Consider the following 20,249-nt stretch of genomic DNA (forward strand, 5'->3'; position numbering starts at 1 on the left):
GTGTAAAGCCATGTTTCAGGAAAATTACAGCCAAGTTCATTTCTCTCACTGAACACTAGCTGCAGATGCCTTCACAAATACTCCTCGCAAACCCTCGAGCAGCTAAGGTCACGTAGTCAGATAAGATTGCTTTCTGAAAACAAACATTTTTTAATTCTCCACAAATGTGACTAAGCCACGGCAAAGCACCAAAGCCCAGTGTGTTTTTTTCTTTTCTTTCTGGGAACAAAAGACATTTTCGCAAAGACTCGTACACCATTTGAAACATAATTGTAACAAGAATGGCTCAGCCCTAGCCAATGAACACAGAGCCCAGGGGCGAAAAAACCTGTTTCAGCTAAAAACTGATGGGAACAGATTTATAATGCAACAAGTTAGAATTAGGTAATGGTGGGTGGCACAGCTAAACCAACCCACTGACGCAAACCACTAATGTCCAATTATCAGGCTCTCTATAAGGGCTACATACGTAACCTATTACTTAGCAGCCAATAACAGGAGGAGATAGGTTTCTGGGAGCTGATCCAATTCTGTGAGGTCAGACTGCAGTGTGCAAGCCAGCCCGGGGGAGACGGCGCATGGACTTTCGATGTGCACGAAGCTCTGCGTGTTTGTTTTTTCTTTTTTGCTGCCCAGGAATAAACGCAGTTTGGAACATGAGGCTGCCTGCTTGGGTCTTTGTTGCATTCCTGTGGCCAAATGGGAGGTGTTGGGGTCTCCCATAGCTGCTGGCCCCCCACAGCCCTAGTGGGGGTCCAGCTTCTCCCCAACAATAGTACACCGACAGAACCAATGTGAATATGCAAAACTGCAGCATGCACCATGTGATTGGAGTGAGAATTCCATTCCTTCCTCCCAGTTCTCTGAAATCGCTTTAATCATTAGGGCAGTCAGCATTCCTGATGAAATTGTGAAAAGTCACCTTGACAATTGAGCACAATGCAGAGTTAGGCCAGCATCTTCCTGTATAATTTGAAGGAAACAGTGTAAAAACCTTTACATTTAAGTGTTAACAAAGCCCTTTAACATTTTATAATTCAACCCCTTTTTGGATGGACTAGGTGACTTCAAATTATATATTTGTAAAGAATGCTTTATTAACGTATATGCATAATTTGTAAGATGTGTACTCTCTCATATTTACATTAATATACCAGTGCTTGGTCTAGCCAAATTTCTCATAAACGTGAAAAGCCCCGTACTCCTGGTAGTCCTTCATGGTCATCATCATTGGCTTTGAAGATTGGAGAGAGGCAATGATGGAGCCACCTGCCCAGGTGGCTTCGGACCTCTCTGGGCTGGCGAGGAACCTATAGTGGTAGTCCTCTGGGGAGATCTTTAACAGCTCATGGCGTATTCTCTCAGGGAATCCCGGAAACATGGAGGAGCCCCCAGAGAAAACAATGTGGCCCACTACCTCTGCTCTGAACTCTGCTGGCACCTTCTGGATGCTGCTCATGGCCAAGAGGTGAATCCCCGGGGAATCATGCCCCAACATCTGCGGTCTGAAGAAGGGTTCTGGGCAGGTGAACCTCTCTCTGCCCAAAGTTAGGTGTTGCCCATCTGGGAGGTCAAAGTTGGCTAGCTCCTGCTTGTTGGAATTCACATCCTTCTCAAAGTCCAGAGAGACGTAGCAGCAGGTTTGCTTGATCCTTGTAACCACCTTCTTCTCCAGATTTAGAGGAAAGTTGTTTGCTTCCAGCAAGAGCTTGGTCAGGTGTTTGGTTAAGCTCCTACCAGCAATATCTAGGCGGTAGGTGGCCTGTTTCAGCACTTCCCCTTCGCACACCACTGCTGTGTATGAGACACCTGCGCCAGCCTCAATGACCAATCCACTGATAAGCCCGTAGGAACACAAGGTGAGCAGGGCAGTGTTGGCAATCTGCAGACCAGGGACGGCAAAAGCTTCAAAAAGGACCTCAGCCATCTTCTCCCTGTTGGTGGATGGACTGGATGGGGAGTCAGTCATGAGGACCGGCTGGTCCTCTGGGAACACCTTCAGCTTGCAGACGAAGATGTGGTTCCAAAGGATCTCCATGGCCTCCCAGTCTGTGATGATTCCGTGGCTGATTGGCCGCCGCTTGTCGATAGCCATTCCCATTGTGGAGGAGTAGGAGTCGCTCAAAAGGCAAAGGTTATCCTGTTTCTTGCCCTGTAAGATGGGAATTGCTGCAATGGTCTTGATGATAGATTTGGGTTGGTCACTTCCAGCAAAGCCAGACCTGCAGAAACCACTGCCATTGTCAATGACCACTGTTGGGGACTCCATCTTATCCAGAGTGCGGTCTGTTCCAGTGAGGGTTACCGTTTCAAACCAACCTTTGGGGAAAAGATAGGCATACACAAGAAGTGTGTTAGTCTATGTCAATGTATTGCTCAATGTATTGGCCTATCCATATTTGTCTATATACGTTTCTATTTGTCTGTTTGTGTTTATATTGATCCATCCACCCTTCTATCCCCCTGAAGTGGCAAACAAATATTTCTCGTTATCTGTCAATGAGAGTGTTTAGCTGTTTATCTGCCTGTTCCTCTGTACATGTCACTTAGTCTAGCTCCAAAGTCCTATCCTATTTCTCTGTTTATATGTCTATCTTTTAGTTTATTTTTTCATTCTCTTCTCTCTTTTCTATTCCTATCACTATATTTAATCCTCCTCTTACATCTTGCATGATGCATTTCCTTTTCTTCTCTCATTTTCTTTTACTGCTTTTCTTCGTTGTTTTATTTATTTGTGTATTGCTTTCTTTCTTACTTTCATTGCTGCCCCTATCCTTTCCTTCTCTCCCTTTTATTCCCTTCTTACATTCCCTTTTCCCTGTATTCCCTTTAATGTTTCCTTTTCTTCCCCTACTTGTTCCTTTCTTCCCTTCCCCTTCCTTTTTTTCCCTTGCTTCGCAGCCTTCTTCCCTTTGTTTTCCTCATATTCCTCCTTCTTTCCCTTTCCTCCCTTCCTTCTTTCTCTCTTTACCCACTTTTCTTTAGCTTTCTTACAAATACAAATACAAATACAAATACAAATTTCTTCCCTTACTTCTTTCCTTTCCTTTCCTTCCCTGCCTTCTTTCCCTCTCTTCCCTTCCTTCTTTCCCTATTTAACCTTCCTTCTTCCCCTTTCTTGTTTCACTTTCTGTCCTTACTTCTTTCCCTTTATGCCTTTCCTTCCTTCCCTTCCTTTCCTTCCCTTCCATCTCTCATCCAGTCACTAGCCTGAAAGAATGTGTACTTCCACAAACTCGTCATACTACTCTGGGGTTTCGTCAATGTCTCCTCCCCACCGTTCCCCTCCTACCATCCCAAAGAGTGGTTTGTCAATGTCAGCTCCCTGTCCTTCCTGGACTGCTACTACAGATGTCCCTCAGGAAATGGATTCAGAATCAACCCAAGATTCTGTTTCCTGGGAGAGATTGTGAGCTAGCTGCTGCTGAGTAAATTCCGCCTTTCTGCCAGCATTGTTTTATTTTAAGGGTCTCCTTGTGTGGAATCCTGATTAGAAGTGTTATTGTGGGTAAGATGCTGGCTGATGGTGCTTGAACACCTATTCCAGCTTACTCAGATGTTGCGATGTTTATTCTGGGCAAATCATTCCATCTTCATGTGCCCCAGAAGCCTTCTCTGCACAATTTAGGAGCACTGAGAAAATGACCAACAGCTAATATTATTTATTTGTGTATTGCTTTCTTTCTTACTTTCTTTGCTACCCCTATCCTTTCCTTCTCTGCCTTTTATTCCCTTCTTACATTCCCTACACAGAAAAAACTTGCTTTTTACATATCTGAAACCCAAGAAACAAGAAAAGGTCTCTTCAAATGGCTAGAGATGTCGGGCCATTATTGCCTTAGGGCATCTTTTGGAATTCACATCTCCAAAGAGTCAGGCTCAGTGGTTGGACCGGGATTAAACCTTTCATGTCTGGTCACCCACGAGAAAGGAACAAACAGTCCTTATCATACATTGGGTAAAGTCCTGATATTATAAACTCTGCCTGCTTCAGAGACACCCCTATATGAATTACAGACGTTAAGCATTGGCAAAGCCAATGATGCTATCTGAGGCTTAAGTATTGTGGAGTTTTTTTCAGCCATTTTCATCATATGCCCAGGTACTCACACCATTTGCCAGCTACTGCCATCATATGTCAAGAGAATACCATCATGTGTCATATGTAGCCATGATATTCTCGGGTAGTCACTTTGCATGGTCTTCTCCCAGCTACCATCTCTGGATGTTACTGCATCCTCTCCTTTTTGCCCAGCAATCTCTGTCTTCCCTTATAGTTTTTCAGTTAAATACTCTTGTTAAATACTCCCCTGCAATTTGGCCGCAGAACGGGCCTCCTCTTATTTCTAAGACTTGGCTGCAATCTGTGTCTTTCACCAGCTGTTTATCTCTTTAACTACAGCCATTCATTCACCCCTAGTCTATATTACTGCTTGCAAGCTCTATAGAAGCTCCCTCTTTTCAGAACAGCCCCTCTTCCTCCCTACAATGCTGCTAATTTTCGAGTCTCCACGTAATTGCACGGCTGGGGCATGGTATGTTTGCACGTAAGAGTAGACAGGTCCCTGCTGTGTAATTTTTCTCATTTGCATGGCAGAGTGCAAAAGCGGAGTGTAAAAATATGGCGTACACGCTTATATGCCACCATTTTGCACCCTGCCATGCAAATTGAGTAAACACCACCTGCCATTTACGAATGGCAGGCAGCATTTACAATGGATGTTTTTGGAGTCCGCCTGCTTTTTACTTTGATGCTCAAAACAGACTCCATAGGAATCCCCAGCATTTGAGCTAGAATGAAAATGCCTGCTGGCGCTTATGTGTTTGTATGGAGAAGAAAAACAGGGCAGCAGAATCATAACTTACAATCCAACATAGGCGGATTTAACAGTCGCCAAGCAGACAGATGATGAGCCGGCCCCTGTGCCCTGCCCTGCCACTTCCCACATTCAGCAGATGTACTTTAATCCAGAGCTGGAATAGGGCCGGCGCTGGTGTGTAGCATGTGCGGCTACACTTGGAGGCCCAGCTGTGCTCATGGGGCCCCGCACAAAAGGTGCAATTGACTCAACTCCCTCCTTCCCTCCATGCAGGGTGCAGTGTAGGCTGTGTGTTCTTCTCGTGTGGTAGTGATCTGTGCTCTCACTGCTCAGGCACACTCACGGGCGGCCCATGCCTGTAGGCTGCATCAGAGAGAAGGTTACAAAAAAGTTATGTTCAACACAGCATGGGAGAGTGGGCCGGACCATAGCGGATAAAGCAGGTACTGGGCAGGTGGCGCAGGTGGGACTGTAACAATGTAACAGTTTGCCGGCACCGCCATGATTTCACGTGATGCACGGTGCCATTTCAGAATGTTCCAAGAACTTCTGAAACAGCAGCCAAGCTAGATACCGGCTTTGCCTTGACAGTAGCCAGTCGCAGCAGGGGGACTTCGGCTTTCCCCTGCGAGGGGACGTGGCGGCTGCTGGTGCCAGTCCATATCCCTTTTAACCGCAACGTTTTGGAGGCCTTGCCGGAGACCCATGGGATGGCGTTTGCTTTGATTCATTGTCAACATTGAGCTAGTCAGCCATGGATTTCAGCACCTCGTCAGTGTTTGACCACCACAAAGCTTCGTGTTTTTACCCATTTCAATCTGAATTCATGGTCCCATGAACACGATCAACAAGGATTCAAAGAAAGAATGCCATGATTTCACAGTGCACACTTGTCAAGACTTTTCTCAGTAAAATCAGTTGCTGTGGGCTCTGGAAGGCATTAATGTGTAGTAATCTGTATTTCTTTATATTGCCTTCATTTTGTAAAAAGGTTCTAGGACTCCATAAAAGCCATTTTCCTGTTAGTGATTCATATTTTGCAAGCAAATGCACAATCAGATATGCATTACTGGCCACTGCATCTAGTGGGGGTGCATTGACTGGGGGTGTGGGGAGTGGTGTTCAAGGGACTTGGTTTCTCTCTCAGCGTTTTGGCTAACTGATCTGCCTTATCATCTCCCTCCTTATCCTCACCTGGCGTTTTCAAATGACTATATATTTCCCTCCAATGGATTATCAGATCATTTCCTGACACACCCTTGTCTATAGCCTGAATCATCTTGCCATGTTTAAGTGCTTTCTTGTTATAGGTGAGCATGCCTTTCACTTTCCAGCCAGGTAAATACTCTACAAAACTATTTCACGCATAATCAGAACCAGTGACTAGAACTATTTCTTTGAGTTTATTTTCGACTGCTGTAGATTTTGCCTTATAAATAGCAGCCACTCCTGCCACTTGACAACTTTTGGTACCTATCTTCATGCTTACTCTTGGAATGTTGCCATATCTTTCTTATTCCTACAATGAGTTATTTTTCTGTATCATTCTCTACATGGTATGCACACCCAGCTACATACACAGTTGGTAAATCTTTACCTGTCTCTGCGTTGAATGCCTTTTGTGGAGACGGCTCAAATTCATTCAAACTTGCCTCTAGCTCTATGTCATCAGGAACAGGGACAGCTGCACAATCATGCAACTCTGCTAGTCCTTGAGCAATTGGGCTCTTTTTATTTTGTCCATACTTCACCTCTACAGGAAATCCCTGAGGTGCTAATGTCTAGGAAGTAATTCTTGACTGGGCCAATTTCCTGATCTGATTATCTTGCTTTGCATAAATTGCAGAGGCTGGTGATTTGTTTCAACAATCACCTGCTCCCCTTGAATTATGGGGTGAAAATGTTGTAATACCCACACAGTAGTCAGAAGTGCTTTTACGCATTCACTAAATTTGGCATTTACCTGTGACAATGCTTTGCTAGCATATGCAATGGTTTGGTTATTTGCATCATGTTTTTGATATAACACTGCTGACATGCATTGATCTGTAAATCCTATTTCTACAAAGAAATCCAGGCTTTTCATTAGATATGCCAAACACGGTGCTTTCATTAGGGCTCTATGTTCTTTCATCGCCAGGAATTACGCCTGGCTTTTAAACGTGCACAGAATAACGAAAATGTACACCGAATATAAAAAAAAAATGTTTTGGGGGGTTAGCAATTCCCTACCCCCAATACGTTATCTGCCCCTTCTGAACCCCCCTAAAAATGTTGTTTAACATGTTTGTTATTATGTGCATGTTTCAAAGCCAGCTGTTGTAATTACTGGTGCTGAAAGGAAGTCGTACCTTCCTTAGACACTCTCTTAGCCTGGCTATTGCCTCATTTTGTTACTTTTCCCATTTCCAGGGTAATCTCGTTAAAGGTTGTGTAATCTCTGCATAATTCTCAATACATTTCCTTTTGTAACCTGTCATTTCTAACAAACTCTTTAAACTTTTAAAATTAGTGGGATCTTTTAGTTTAAGAACCTCATCCACCTTTTTCTTGTATGGGTTTAACCCATGTTTTGTCACCTCATGACCTAGGAAGTTTACCTTTTTTCTACACCAATGTGCTTTTTATAAAGATCATTTTGCCCCAGCATTCTGTAGCTGACTGAGCACATGTCTAATCTCATTACAGTGGCTTTTCAGATCATCATTTTGTATTAGCACATCCTCCACATAAACTATTGTCCCCCTTTCAGCTGCATCCGGGAGTGCCTTGCTCAGGAATATCCTAAACTCACTCCCACTATCGACATACCCCAAAGGGGTCAGGGACCATGCATATTGGGATTTGTCAAAAGAAAATGCAAGCAAATTTGGAATATCCTCAGCTAGTGGGAAACACCAGTATCCAGCTGTAAATTCTAATGTGGTAAAAACCTTTGACCCTTGGACCTGTGCAATACCCTGATCAATAAATGAAAGGGGCCACCTTGAAACAGGTACCTTTTTGTTTAATTCTCATAGATCTGCACACAAGCGCCATTGGCCAGTAGGTTTTATGTGATGTACGATGAATAGGCCTAATGATTCCTCTTGATTCTAGATTTTGATTATTTCAGCTAGTGCTTCCAAATATGCCAGCAGTAATCTATATTGTCACACACATACTGGCTCCCTACCATGTCCTTCTGGTAGTGTGCCAACATGCAAATCTGTCAGCCCACAATCATATGCATCTTTGGCAAAAACCTGTTTGAATTCCATAAATATTTTTCTCACTTGGTCTTTTTCTTCTTCACTTGTGCAAGCATCTGCAGCTTCAATTTGCTCCTCCGCCATTTTAGAGAACTCTGGGAAGTCCTCCCAAGGAGGAACCTCTGTACTTTCCTCTAATCGTGTGGCAGTGTCTCTTTGGAGGGTGGCTACACTGAAATATTTTTGAATATTGACCTTCATTTCAATATGCTGCTTTTCTCCTTTAGATTCACTTCATTCAAATGGGATACAATTATCTTGATGATAGCACACTATTTCACTTGGCTCATCAGGGTACACAGACTGAACTTTGAAGATTCCTTTAGGCGTAGAATCCAAGGATTCACCCTTTGTAGTCACATAGCTTTCGGGAATTTTCCCAATCACTGAGTTACTGAAATTGGCAGAGTAGTAAGGCGTGTGTATTGCCATTCCTATTGCTGAATTCTCTACCAAATGACTGTCTTGACAGCCATTATTATCCACCAGTATTTGAATGGGTCCAGCCCCAATCTCTATCAGTGGTCTATATTCGCATTCTAACCCTTGCTGCCTCATGGATTCATTTAGGCATACAAATGCATCGGAACCTTTTATCTGTTGTCACTTTCTGTATTTTACTGTTACTGTACATTGTCTGGTGAATGTGGGAATAGTAACATCCTTTTTCACCTGCAGTTGAACTGCATATGGTGTCATCTGGCCACAATGGTAAGCCTGTCTTTTGTCTTCAAATTCAGGTGCGGCACCACCCAACCTGGACCAAACCTTTTGATTTAGAAAGTCTAATACCATACACATCCTGTGCATGATATAATTTCCCAAATGGAATTTGTGTTGTGTCCCCCTCACAATCCACACATTGTGATGAATACTCTTAGAGCCAATTGTAATCTTTAACATGCATCTTCCTACAATTCTTTGTCCCAACTCATTGTCATCTAGGCCAAAAATGTGTTGATTCTTTATTCTGAACTTTGGGATCTCCTCCTGTCAATTATTTTTGGAGTACCTTTTCATCAATGAAACTCTTTGCATGTTCAAGCACCAACGTGGCTTCAATCATTTCAGGATGGCCATTCACATGGATAGAAATCCATGCCTGCCCAGCGCCCATGTGTTTTTCTGATATGGTTGAAATATGCTTTTCTTTATTTACATCTGGAGTGCCGTTTGTTTGCATTTGGCTTCATTTAGATAAAGACGCAATGTTTTTACATCTATTTCTGTTTGCCATTTTTTCTTGTGGTCCAAATAAATCTCCAAAGACTGCTTCTCTTTTACTCCTCGCATTCCGTCCTGACACATGAGAATGACAGTGACTCTGGGCACACAGCCATTCTGAAAATATATTTCCACTGCACTTTCTGATTTAGCAATGGTGTGGCATTCTTTTGCACTGTTGCTTTGTCTTATTATTTTCTTGGGTCTCAATGACTTTTTAGCCAAGGACCACAATACTCCATTTACCCCATCAATGAGGGGCGACAACCTCTTCAGGCGATTTGGGTATTTCATTAATGGATGTGATCAACACTTCCTGTCTCGTCCAATGCTTCCATATCTTTATGTCAACCTCTGTGACACCTTCAAAGGAATTTATTCCCCATTAAAATTGTGCACAGGGCGTTCGCTTTGCCTCACCTTTACATGATTTTGTGGGGGTCTCCCTTCATTTATCATTTTTACAAGTTCTTTAGACATTATTGTTGCTTCGGCACCTGTATCAATCATTGGTAATGCATCACATTTTTCTTCAATAGTAATAGGAGCATAGTACCTGTCTTCAACCTCTTCTAGTACACATAATAAGTGTGAATGTTTGCTGATTTCAGGACGTACTTTCCTTAGGTCTTTTTTACACTTTGTCAGGCAAATAGGCATATGAAATGACATTTTATCCACTTCATTTTGAATTTCTTTGTCTATTCCCCTGGGCTTAGAACCCATTTGGAGTGTAGCCACCGACTGCCCCTCTGATTTGGGCCACTAGTGTTCACAGCCAAATTTATTATTGTACTTTTCGCATTGTCTGGGTTCTCACCATTTATTTCTACACTGCAACCTTTTGACTTGGTATTTTTACAACTGTCACGTGACAGCCTGTCAACTTCTGGCGCATGACACTTATCTTTATTTTTCATGGATCCTGTCATTTCTGCCCCTTTGAATATCCGTGGTTCAAAATACTCCCCATGTGACTGACCTGCACCCTCCTTTTGAGCTACTGTTTTCTCTGTATGGGTATCAACAGTATTCTGACGATCAAGTGAGGATAATCTATCGGTTGATCCCAACTCTTCACCTTGGGTTTCATTTTGACATTGAATGCTCTTTCTAAATCTGTATCTCTGTTCTTTGGGATTTTCTTGTTCATTGTCCCCCTTTTGTTCTTCATTTTCACACACATGAATAGTGTGGTTCAACTCTAAATTGAACCACACTCCTTTTTTGTGTGTGTTGAAATTCTCTGTCCCACTTTCATTTGTTTGTTTTCTTATTTTTAAATCATTAAACAATTCAGAACCATTATTCAAAGATGATTCATAGGTATTTGTGTTTTCATCAGTGCAGAGATTATTAACTAGTCACTTATTGTCAGAACGCACAAGATCACTCCTATGACATTCTGCACCTTCACTTGGCTGTTGCTTTTGAACTGCACATAACTTTCCTATCTGTTCAGACAACATTTTGACTTGGGCCTCTAAGTATTGAAACCTGTCCATGGGCCTCATTACAACTCAGGCGGTAAGGGGTTTACGGCGCCGTAAACAGCGCCGACCCTTACCGCCTGAGTACGAGGTCCCTTAGCGCCATGGCGGATTTAACACCTGCTTTTAGCAGGTGTTAAAATCCATGGCGCTAAGGGACCATGGAGTTAATTACGCCACCGTAATTTACGGTGGCGTAATTAACGCCTTCCCCACTCCCATTATGCCCTATGGGGCAAAAATGGGAATGGGGAAGGGTAAATGGGGATTGGGGACTTACTGCCCCGCCAAACTCGGAATGGGGCGGTAAGTCCGCCAACCACCATGGCGTAAACGTATTTTACGCCATGGTGGTAAAGTCACGGCCCAGGCGGTAACTTACCGCCTGGGTCGTAATGAGGCCCCATGTGTCTAGATTCCTCTTTGTGGCCTGGGCCGGTAGTGATTAAACTCACCCTGATTAGGCCTGTTCTGGTACCTCTCAGGAGATTGATTCCTATTTGTGTTACCTCTGAATTCATGTGACACGGTAGGTGGAGAACGCGGAGTGACCATCCTTTGACCATGGTCGAATGGTGGTGGCGATTGGTTATATTGGTGAGGGACATAATTCATATGTTGTCTTTCATTTGGTGGGAATTGTCTCTTATGCTCGTTTTCCATTTTCAATGAATCTATCCACATATCTTTATCTTTCTTGGTGGCCATATACCATTGTATTAGGGTCAAATCTACTCCGAGGCCCTAGTGTCCTGTCTGGGCCATTGTACATTTGATTTTGATTGTTATTCAGGCCTGGCATATCGTGGTGAAATCCCACTCTGGGATAATCAATAAAATATCTAGGGCTAATGTAGGAATCCCTATTTCCGGGATCAATGGATTGGAGTATAGGAGTTTGGGGTGATGCCCTCTGTGGAGGCACGCCCCTTTGGCTAGATGTCATGTTGTTTCTTGCCTGAGTTTGGGCTGATTCAAGCATCATCTTTACAGATTTTACCTCCAAAATCGCTGACGTGGGTTCTTTAGAATTTGGTTTTGTCTCCTTATTCTTAGGCACCTCCTCTCTCTGACCAAATATCACTTCATATAGTTTGGTCCCCTGTTCTATTGTCCATTCTAGTGGTTTTTCCCTGTCAATTTTACAAATTAACTTTTGGAGTCCATAAAAGTATGCAGTCTTAAATTCTACAGAGTTAGGGTGAAAGGCCACATCAAAGCGTGAAAATGTTCTTTTCAAATTTTGAAGGTATTGGCGAGGGGACATATCTGGCTTCGCTGTCATAGTATAAGCTGTTTTTCTGGTATCCTGTATAGACTGATGAGGTGAGAATTGATGTCTAACCTCTTTCTCAAAGTCCATCCATGACAAATGTTCCTGTTCATTGAGACCACGAATGACAATATCAGCTGCTAAATCTAAAGTAAGGTGGTAGCTGCATGGCTTTAAATATATTGTGAACGGTTTCTAAATGGTCTTCCATGCAACAATCGCCTCCCTGTTTTAATGGTTTAATCATAATTCTTGTAGGACTACATGGTGCATTCTGGTGTCTGTCATTTTGTCGCTCATTCCTGTTCTCTTGTGGGCAGGAATGTGTGTGAATATTTGCCAGAGATTCAGACCCACTATTGGGTTAGAACCAGTCCTGGCAACAGGGGCAGCTGTTGGTACATGGTTTCCTTGGCCATAGCTGTGATTGAGTTCAGTTCCATTGAATGTAGTGCCTTGTCGCCTTTCCTGAGACTTGAGACTAAATATTTGCTGTTCTTGCACTGTCCAGGAAGCTGTTCTGTCTCATGACAGAGATCAGAATCCTCATCCCCGATGTTATTGATTATTGCTTTATATGCTTGATTTGTGCCTGATAATGATTAAGCGCTTTGTCCTTTTTGTCATTGTCTTCCAGTAATTTAAATATCTCCTGTTCCATAGCTTGGAATTCTCTATCTTTCTCCCTGTTATCTTCTCTAAGGGCTTGCATTTCCAAAATAGCAACATTGTTGTCTTGTCTTATTTCATCTAAAATTGCTTTTAAGTGGGTTCATTCTTGCTCACTCTCATTAAATTGTTTCTCTCTCTGAGCCAATTCAGTAGCCTTATTGCTGTATTTAGCTTGCAATTCCATGTCTAGCTCCCTCTGTTTTAATTCCGCTTTTATCTGCTGCACCTGATCACAATCATTGTCCAAACTGCATTGTAATTTGCTAATAACTTCACTGTCATTCCCCTGGATCTTTATGGACCTGTGTAGCAGGAACCACAGTTTTGCGCTTTATCTGATGATGCAGTTTCTCTCCTCCTTGCGTTCTGGTGCTTTCTAATAGCCTAAGGAGGCACACCTGGAAAATGCTTCCTTCATTAAAAATGTTTCCAAATGTCTCCCGCTCTACCTCTGTGGTAATTCTTTGTTTCCATATTGTCACATTTATGCATGGGCATAAAGCTCTGCCTCAAGATAGTTTGCCAATTCAGAAAACTCAGCCTGGATCTGGGACATGGCGACACTATTGCCAATGGCACTATAATGAGAGTCAAATTAGCACCCAGTATTGCAGTACCTCATAGCACTGATTCAATTAATGAGTGCACAAGATGGTTATGCTTTAGAATACAAGGCCACACTCAGTAACTGTTTTAAAGTTTCCCAATGGCCAACACACCGAATACTTTGTGGTATCTTTTATTATGGTGGTATTTGGTGGTATTTGGTGGTATTTTATAATCCATGGCAATATATTATGGTAACCTGTTGGGGTATTTTTGTGGTGGTGAGACAGATTTCAGAAAGTGCCTAATAATTATTTTTACCCTGGTCACTAACAACAAACTACTCGACTTGATACACTCTGGATGAATGCCTCATGCCCTCCTGTGGTACCTTATTTACAATTCCACACTACGCCCTTGGAGTCTCAACAATTTTAAAGCATGCATTTGAAATACTGCACATTCATTCAATCTCTATAGATAAACAGCACACAGCAGCTATTTTACTTTGGGATATCTCTTACCACACCTCTGTCTCCTTATGCATGTTAAATAAAATGAACTGAATGCAGAATAAATATCATGAGACTAAGTTCGTTTTGAAGCTGTTTTTTTTTAATCATAAAATTATTGCTTTTTACCTTGTCAATGAATAACACACATGATGAATGGAACATACTGCACTCAGGTGCATATTCTTATAGCTTTTTAATGAATAACATACATGATGAATGGACCGTACTGCACCGAGATGCATATTGTTATCGTTTTTTACCTTTATAATGAAAAACACACATGATGAATGGAATGTACTGCACTGGGACATATATTCTTATTGGTGTTTACCTCTTTTTAATAAACAACACGCATGATAAATAGAATGTGCAGCACAGGGATGCCTATTCTTATCGCTTTTTACCTTTATACTGAATTATGATTATTTTATTTTTTGTATTGTATTTGGTTTGCAATCTACATATAATAGTCAGAAAACCTTAACAATTTAGTACAAAACAATTTATTTTCCAAAATAAAAAGAAATGAAAGGAAGAAAGGAAGAAAAAAAAAGGATAAAAATATCAAAGAGTCAAAGAATCTGCCCCTTTCCCCACCCCTGATTTATTAGAAAGTACGTTTTGATTGAAAATTAAATAATTCTCCATGGTGGAAGCCGCTCCTTGCCTCTTTGTTATTTCTAAGAGCCCCCCCTCATGTTCTCTGAATCTTTCAAGACAGAGGTTCATTTGTTACCCCGGGGACTTATTTTCTTAATGCTTGTTTGGATTCTAGCAGCACTAATATATAACTACTTCTTCAGTCCACCTTTCTGGTGGAATGATTTTTTTTTAATACATTCGCAATGTAACATTTATTGAAGTCGTACAAAAACATCCTGCCAAAAAGTGAAAAAAAGTACAGTATGTACAAAACCAGTCCCTTTGGGAGAAATCAGAAACACTGTTCAGGATGTGCTTTCCACTGCTGCCACATCTACATCCATTGCCGTCTGTTCCACTGGAGTTTCCTTCTGTGCTCTTCCTTGCCTGCGTCACCATTGCTGGTGGTGTGCACAGCATCCCCTCCACCATTCACAATTGCTTCCTGCTTTGCCTTTTTTGCTTCATTGTCCTTGCGTGGGCTCTCCTCATCAGGCTTCCTCTTTTTCCAGATTAAATGGGAAATATCAGAAGCACAGTTTGGTGTAGCAGAGGCTGTTCCTTCAGCAGACTTTCTTACTGGAATTGTAGAGACGTAGGATGGAGAAATGCTGCCATTGCCTTGTGCAAATGGGGATGTAGATGTTCCAGCCAGAGTTTTCTTGAGAGCCACTTCTGCAACAACCCCAGTTCTCTGTGCTTCTTTTGAGTCCTCAATCTTTAGTTTAATGTCAGGAAGCAGTCCTTCTTATCCTCTGGACTGGATTCCCCTCCTGCTTTCTCAACCTGTTCTGCTAGGACCATCAGACTCTTCTCAATTACCCCAATGGATTCTGTGAAGTGTGCGATGGCCTCTTGGTGCTGGTTGCTGTAATGGTATGCCATTGCAATCTGATATGTGTTTTGGCAACAAGTCGGTCATGTTCCTCCAAGTGCTTCTTTTGGATCTCTAGGCAAGTCTGGAAGTCTCCCATGGCTTGGGAATAGTTCTCAGACTCAATGCCAACCTCGGCCAGTTTCAGATGAGCTTGTGCTGCATAAAGCTGCGATTCTTTTGAATCAGCCCTTGCAAAGATGACTTTAGCCAGCTCCAACATCTCCCAAGCAAGTTGCAGATTCTCCACATCTTCCTCATCCTTTTATTCCGTAGTCTCTGTAGTCTCATTTTCTTTATCATCCTCCTCATCAGAGCCTTCTGCTTCATCTTCTCATCCTCTTTTCCATTTTCCACTTCGGCCGCCTCTTTCGGTTTGTCTTCCGCAGGGGAAGACTCACTTTTCTTAACCTCTTCAGTTGCCTTGCGTTCTTCAGCCTCCTTAAGTTTCTCTTCGGCTATACTTTCAGCTGGTGGGGAAGCTTCTTCTGCCTTGCTGGGCTCTTCAGTTTTGTCCTTTGTTACTTCTGCCATTGCCTCAGGTTTTTCTTCCTTTGGTTCCTCTTTACTCTCCTCTGTGTCTTTGAAAGCTTGCTTGGGTTTTTCTGCTGTCTCTTCCATGTCCACATCAGCACTCTCTTCTGTCTTGTTTTCTTCCATGTCCAGGGTTGCCTCCCCTAGCTTCTTCTCCTCCATGGCATCATATACCTGCTCTCTCAATTCCTCCCTTTCTTTCTCATCCAGGTCAGCAGCCTTTTCAATCACTGAATCTTCTTCTTTGCCTTCCTCCTCATCATCTTTGTCAGGGACACCTTCAAGCGCATTTCCAAAAACAGCATTCTCCACCCTGGCCAGTTCCAGAAGAGATTTTCCATAGCGAAAAATGCTTCGCCGCACTCATCTGCAGTCTCTCCATACTTCTTGCCAAGCATGCTGCTGGCTTCTTGGAAAGCATTTACAGCTGCAGGAATGTTTCCCAGAACCAGGTGCTTTTTTCCAAGGCCAATAAGTTTCTTCGATTCAGCATCTATATCAACATTGCCATCAGCATCCTTGTAGACGTTGAAGGAGCAGTCACCTTGTCCTTCTTGGCGTTCTCATCCGCGGATGGCTCCGCTGCCATCTTGGGAGATGCCTCTGAGGTGTCAGCGGTGGCGTTCCCCTTTGTAGGATCCGTGGGGGCGGTCTTGGATGGGGAAGCTTTTTTCGGGGACGCCTCGGCTGCGTTTAGCTTGCTATCTGGAGTCTCCGGGGTGGCGACAACTGAGGGCTCAGCTGCTGGGGCTTCAGTGGAAGTAGCTTCAGTCTTCTTCGGGGAGGCCGCGAGGGCCTTGGACGCTGGCTCTACAGGTGAGCTGTCCATCGCTTCAGAAGCTGGCTTTTCTACCAGCGCGGTCTTGGCAGCCGGGTCCTTGGGTGGGGATAATTTAGCGGCAGAGGCTGGGATGCAGCACCTTGGCGGGGGAGCTGTCCATGGCAGAGTCCTTAGCCTCGGAAGGGGTTTTCTTGGCTGGGGAACCGGTAGGTTCAAGCTTCTCGACTTGAGAGGCCTCGGCTGTCTGTTCCTTGGTGGCAGCCTCTGGAGTAGGTTCTTTAGCCAGAGAGCAGAGTGTTTCTTTGACAGGTGTGGCTGCGGCACTCACGGGTTCCTTGGCAGTGGCAGCCTCGGGTTTCTTGGTAGAGGCGGCTTCCATAACAGGGGCTGCTTCGGACGTGGCTTCCTTGAGAGGGGCTACCTCAGCTTCTTTGGCAGGGGCTGCTTTGGACACGGGTTCCTTGGTGGGGCTGCCTCGGCTTCCTTAGCAGCGGCTGCCTCGGACGCGGGTTCCTTGACAGGGGCTGCCTCGGCTTCTTTGGCAAGGGCTGCTTCGGACGTGGGTTCCTTGGCAGGAGCTGCCTCGGCTTCTTTGGCAGGGGCTGCTTTGGGCGCTGGTTCCTTGGCCGGGGATGCTTCCTTAGCTGAGAAGTCTTCAGGTTTCGCTGGAGAGGCTTCAGGAGGGGACGGCTTAGTCTCCTCAGTGCTATCAGGCGTGCAGTCTTCGACCATGGTCTCTGTTACTTTAGTCATGGTTAAAGCAGGGGGGGTGCGGCGGACAGACAGAAAAGAAAAATGTCAGGCTATGATTTATTCCACCAGGTGTATGAACTGAAGAAAACGTACCACTGCCGCTGTGAGGTGTATTTCATGCCCTGCTATTATTCTGTGCCACATATTTTCTGATGTCAACCAGTCGGATCTTTCCACAAATCTTCCTAGTTTTTTCACCCTTAGGTCCCACGTTCCTTTGCATTCAATTAATAAATGCCTCAGGGACTGGTTTATTGTAGCCGCACACCCCTCACAGTATTTCACTATCTTATCAGACTGTTTTCGGATTTCCAATATTTCCCCCATGGGTAGTATATTAAGTCTTGCTCTGAGAAAGTTACTCCTAATTTCAGGGAATTTTTCTAAATACCTAGGGAGGGCACCCAATCTCTTGTCAATGACCAGGAACGTATTCTTGGGGGCTGATGATCTTGTTTTCCCTATTCATCTATCCAATCTAGTAGTTCCAGCTCCCGTTTTACCTTCAAGGGGTTGTTATCCAGTACTTCAGGACTCAGGCCTATCCTGCCCAACACGGTTTTTGTTTTCAGTTCCAGTCCCTGCAGTATCCCAGATTTCAGTTGGTTGTGGTGTTCCTTGATATCCTCATACAGAGAGCCACTTTTAGGGTTTGTAATCTCCCTACAGAGGGATATCAGTTTCCATTCTGCTAGGGGGTTCAAGGACTTTAATCCCACCTCAAAGCACAGCTGCCATCCTGGTGTGCTCCATGGTAGATTTAGGGCCCTCTTCCAAATTCTACCCTCCACTTTTGACCAATTTAAATCCCACAGTTGCTGTTTGGCTTCTAGGCCATACAATAATATTGGTACAATTTTGACCAGGTAGTATTTTATCATTGGAACAACTGAGAATTTACAGTATCTAACTCTGATTTTGATCAGATGGGGATTAGAGAGAGGGCATTAGAGAAGACATATTTTTCTGCTTTGTGGTTGGCTGTGCTTGCATAGATCTTATAACCCAGGTATGTGAGGTCTTCAACTTGTGGGATTCTCTGTCCATCCAGGACCCATTGCTTGAAGTTAACCTTCTTCCTGGGGTGCTTAAATACTAATATCCTGGACTTCTTCAGATTTATTGTAAGCCCGTTTTCCACAGCATACTTATTCAGGCCATTCAGCAATCGCTGAAGACCGGTAGCAGTTCTATCAAGCAGGACGATGTCGTCCAGCCAGAAGATTTTTCTTCCATTTAGTTCTGGACTGGCTAACGTGGACGAGATCAAATGCTCCCCTGCATCGGTTAGGAATATATAAAAAAAATGTGGGTGCACCTAAGCAATCCTTTTTTACCCCTCTTTCTACTAGGACTGAGTCTGAAAGATGACCTTTGTTGTCCAGGCGAACCCTTACACTTGTTGCGCCTCCTTTAACGATAGTTTTTTGATTTAGGAGATTTAGCATAATCCTATTCAGGGACGTTGATACTCCCTTTCTAAACCCGGTTTGACATTGGGATAATACCTCCTCTCGTTCTACCCAAATCGAGAGCTCATTTAGCAGAAGCCTCATGAATATTTTACTTTCAATATCAAGGAGGGCGATAGGACAGTAGTTTGAAGGATGTGACCTATCCCCCTCTTGGAAAAATTGCATAAGCAATGCTGTCTTCCAGGACGGGGGAAAACGCCTCTGCTGTAGAATCTCAGTAAAGAGTCGCTTTAATAGCTTTGCCAGGAGTAATGGATCTTTTCTGAGTACCTGATACGTAAGGCCGTTGGGACCTGCTGCTCTTGTTGTTGAGGCCTTAGATTTTACCTCCATGATCTCATCCTCCTCCACTCGCAATTTCTACCCCTTATCCAGTGGCATGCAGTCTGGTTCTTTAAGTACCTTCCCAAAGAGGTTTGTGAGATGTTCTAGCCATCCTTTTTCAGGCACCAGAATGCATAGCGTACTGTAGGACTGAGAGTCTAGCTCTCGTATTACTGACCAGAAGCTTCTTGAGCTTGAGTCTGAGACTAATTTTAACATTTGCTCCCCTTCTCTTTGATGGAGGGCTTTATAATTTTTTGCCCAGGCCTTATAGTTTCGTCTAATTATTTTTATTTGCAGGTTATCGGATTCTTGATCCAATTTTTGGGTCTTTAGCCCTCGAATGCTTTTTCTCTGATTTCTCTTTCTTTCTCGAATTTCTTTGTCAAAGCTCTGAAGATGTTTATGTTTTACATTATTTAGTGGTGGTTTTCGGGGGGGGGGGCTAACGACCATATCACAGTCACAAACATTTCTGATTGACATAGCTCCGAGATGTTTTGTAATTTTTTGTTTAGATCTTTCCCGTCTTGGCCACATTTCATCAACCTTACTTTCCCTTTTATCACTATCAGTTCTTGATTATGGTTTAGCTTAGTCAATGTAGGGCCATCTGTGAATGAAAGTTCCAATCTTGAATGCTCGCTCCCTCCCTCTTGTTTTACTCTTAATACCGATTTACGGGTGAATAATCCCTCGCTGACAGCGATATAATCTAGCACTGAGGCAGATTTGCATCTGTACCATGTCATACAGGGTTCCTCCTCCTCATGATGAATATTGTTTAACATTTTCAGGTCCCATGCATTTGTGAACTCCAACCAGGTCCTCCCTTTATTGGAGTGTGTGCGCTTCTCTCCCCCGCGGATCCCCTTTTATAACGTACACATTCTGCGTTAAAGTCCCCCGCCAGCAGTATGTCCACTTCTTGCCAATCGATTTTGATCTTTCCCAGCAGTTCTGCTAATTTTCCCAGAAAAACCTGGATTTTGGAGGATGCAGCATTACATTAAACGTTTATCACAATTAGGGCAATCTCTTTCGGATCGAGGGTGATATGGACTTTACAGGCCAG

At 43.5% G+C, this 20,249-nt stretch overlaps 1 protein-coding gene and 1 pseudogene across 1 annotated transcript; both read right to left on the bottom strand.

Moving 5' to 3' along the window:
* Positions 1 to 1,129: 1,129 nt before the first annotated feature.
* On the bottom strand, positions 1,130 to 3,348 carry LOC138520147 (actin-1-like). Its single transcript, XM_069632632.1, has 2 exons — positions 3,293 to 3,348; positions 1,130 to 2,319 (listed from the first exon to the last, which is right to left on the bottom strand). Exon 2 carries the CDS (start codon positions 2,267 to 2,269, stop codon positions 1,166 to 1,168), a length of 1,104 nt encoding a protein of 367 aa, XP_069488733.1. The 5' UTR covers positions 2,270 to 2,319; positions 3,293 to 3,348; the 3' UTR covers positions 1,130 to 1,165.
* An 11,317-nt stretch (positions 3,349 to 14,665) lies between these two features.
* On the bottom strand, positions 14,666 to 16,670 carry LOC138520364 (histone-binding protein N1/N2-like; annotated as a pseudogene).
* Positions 16,671 to 20,249: the final 3,579 nt, after the last annotated feature.

This window comes from Ambystoma mexicanum, chromosome 13, assembly GCF_040938575.1.
Source record: "Ambystoma mexicanum isolate Mex_15411 chromosome 13, UKY_AmexF1_1, whole genome shotgun sequence".
NCBI classification, from domain to species: Eukaryota; Metazoa; Chordata; class Amphibia; order Caudata; family Ambystomatidae; genus Ambystoma; species Ambystoma mexicanum.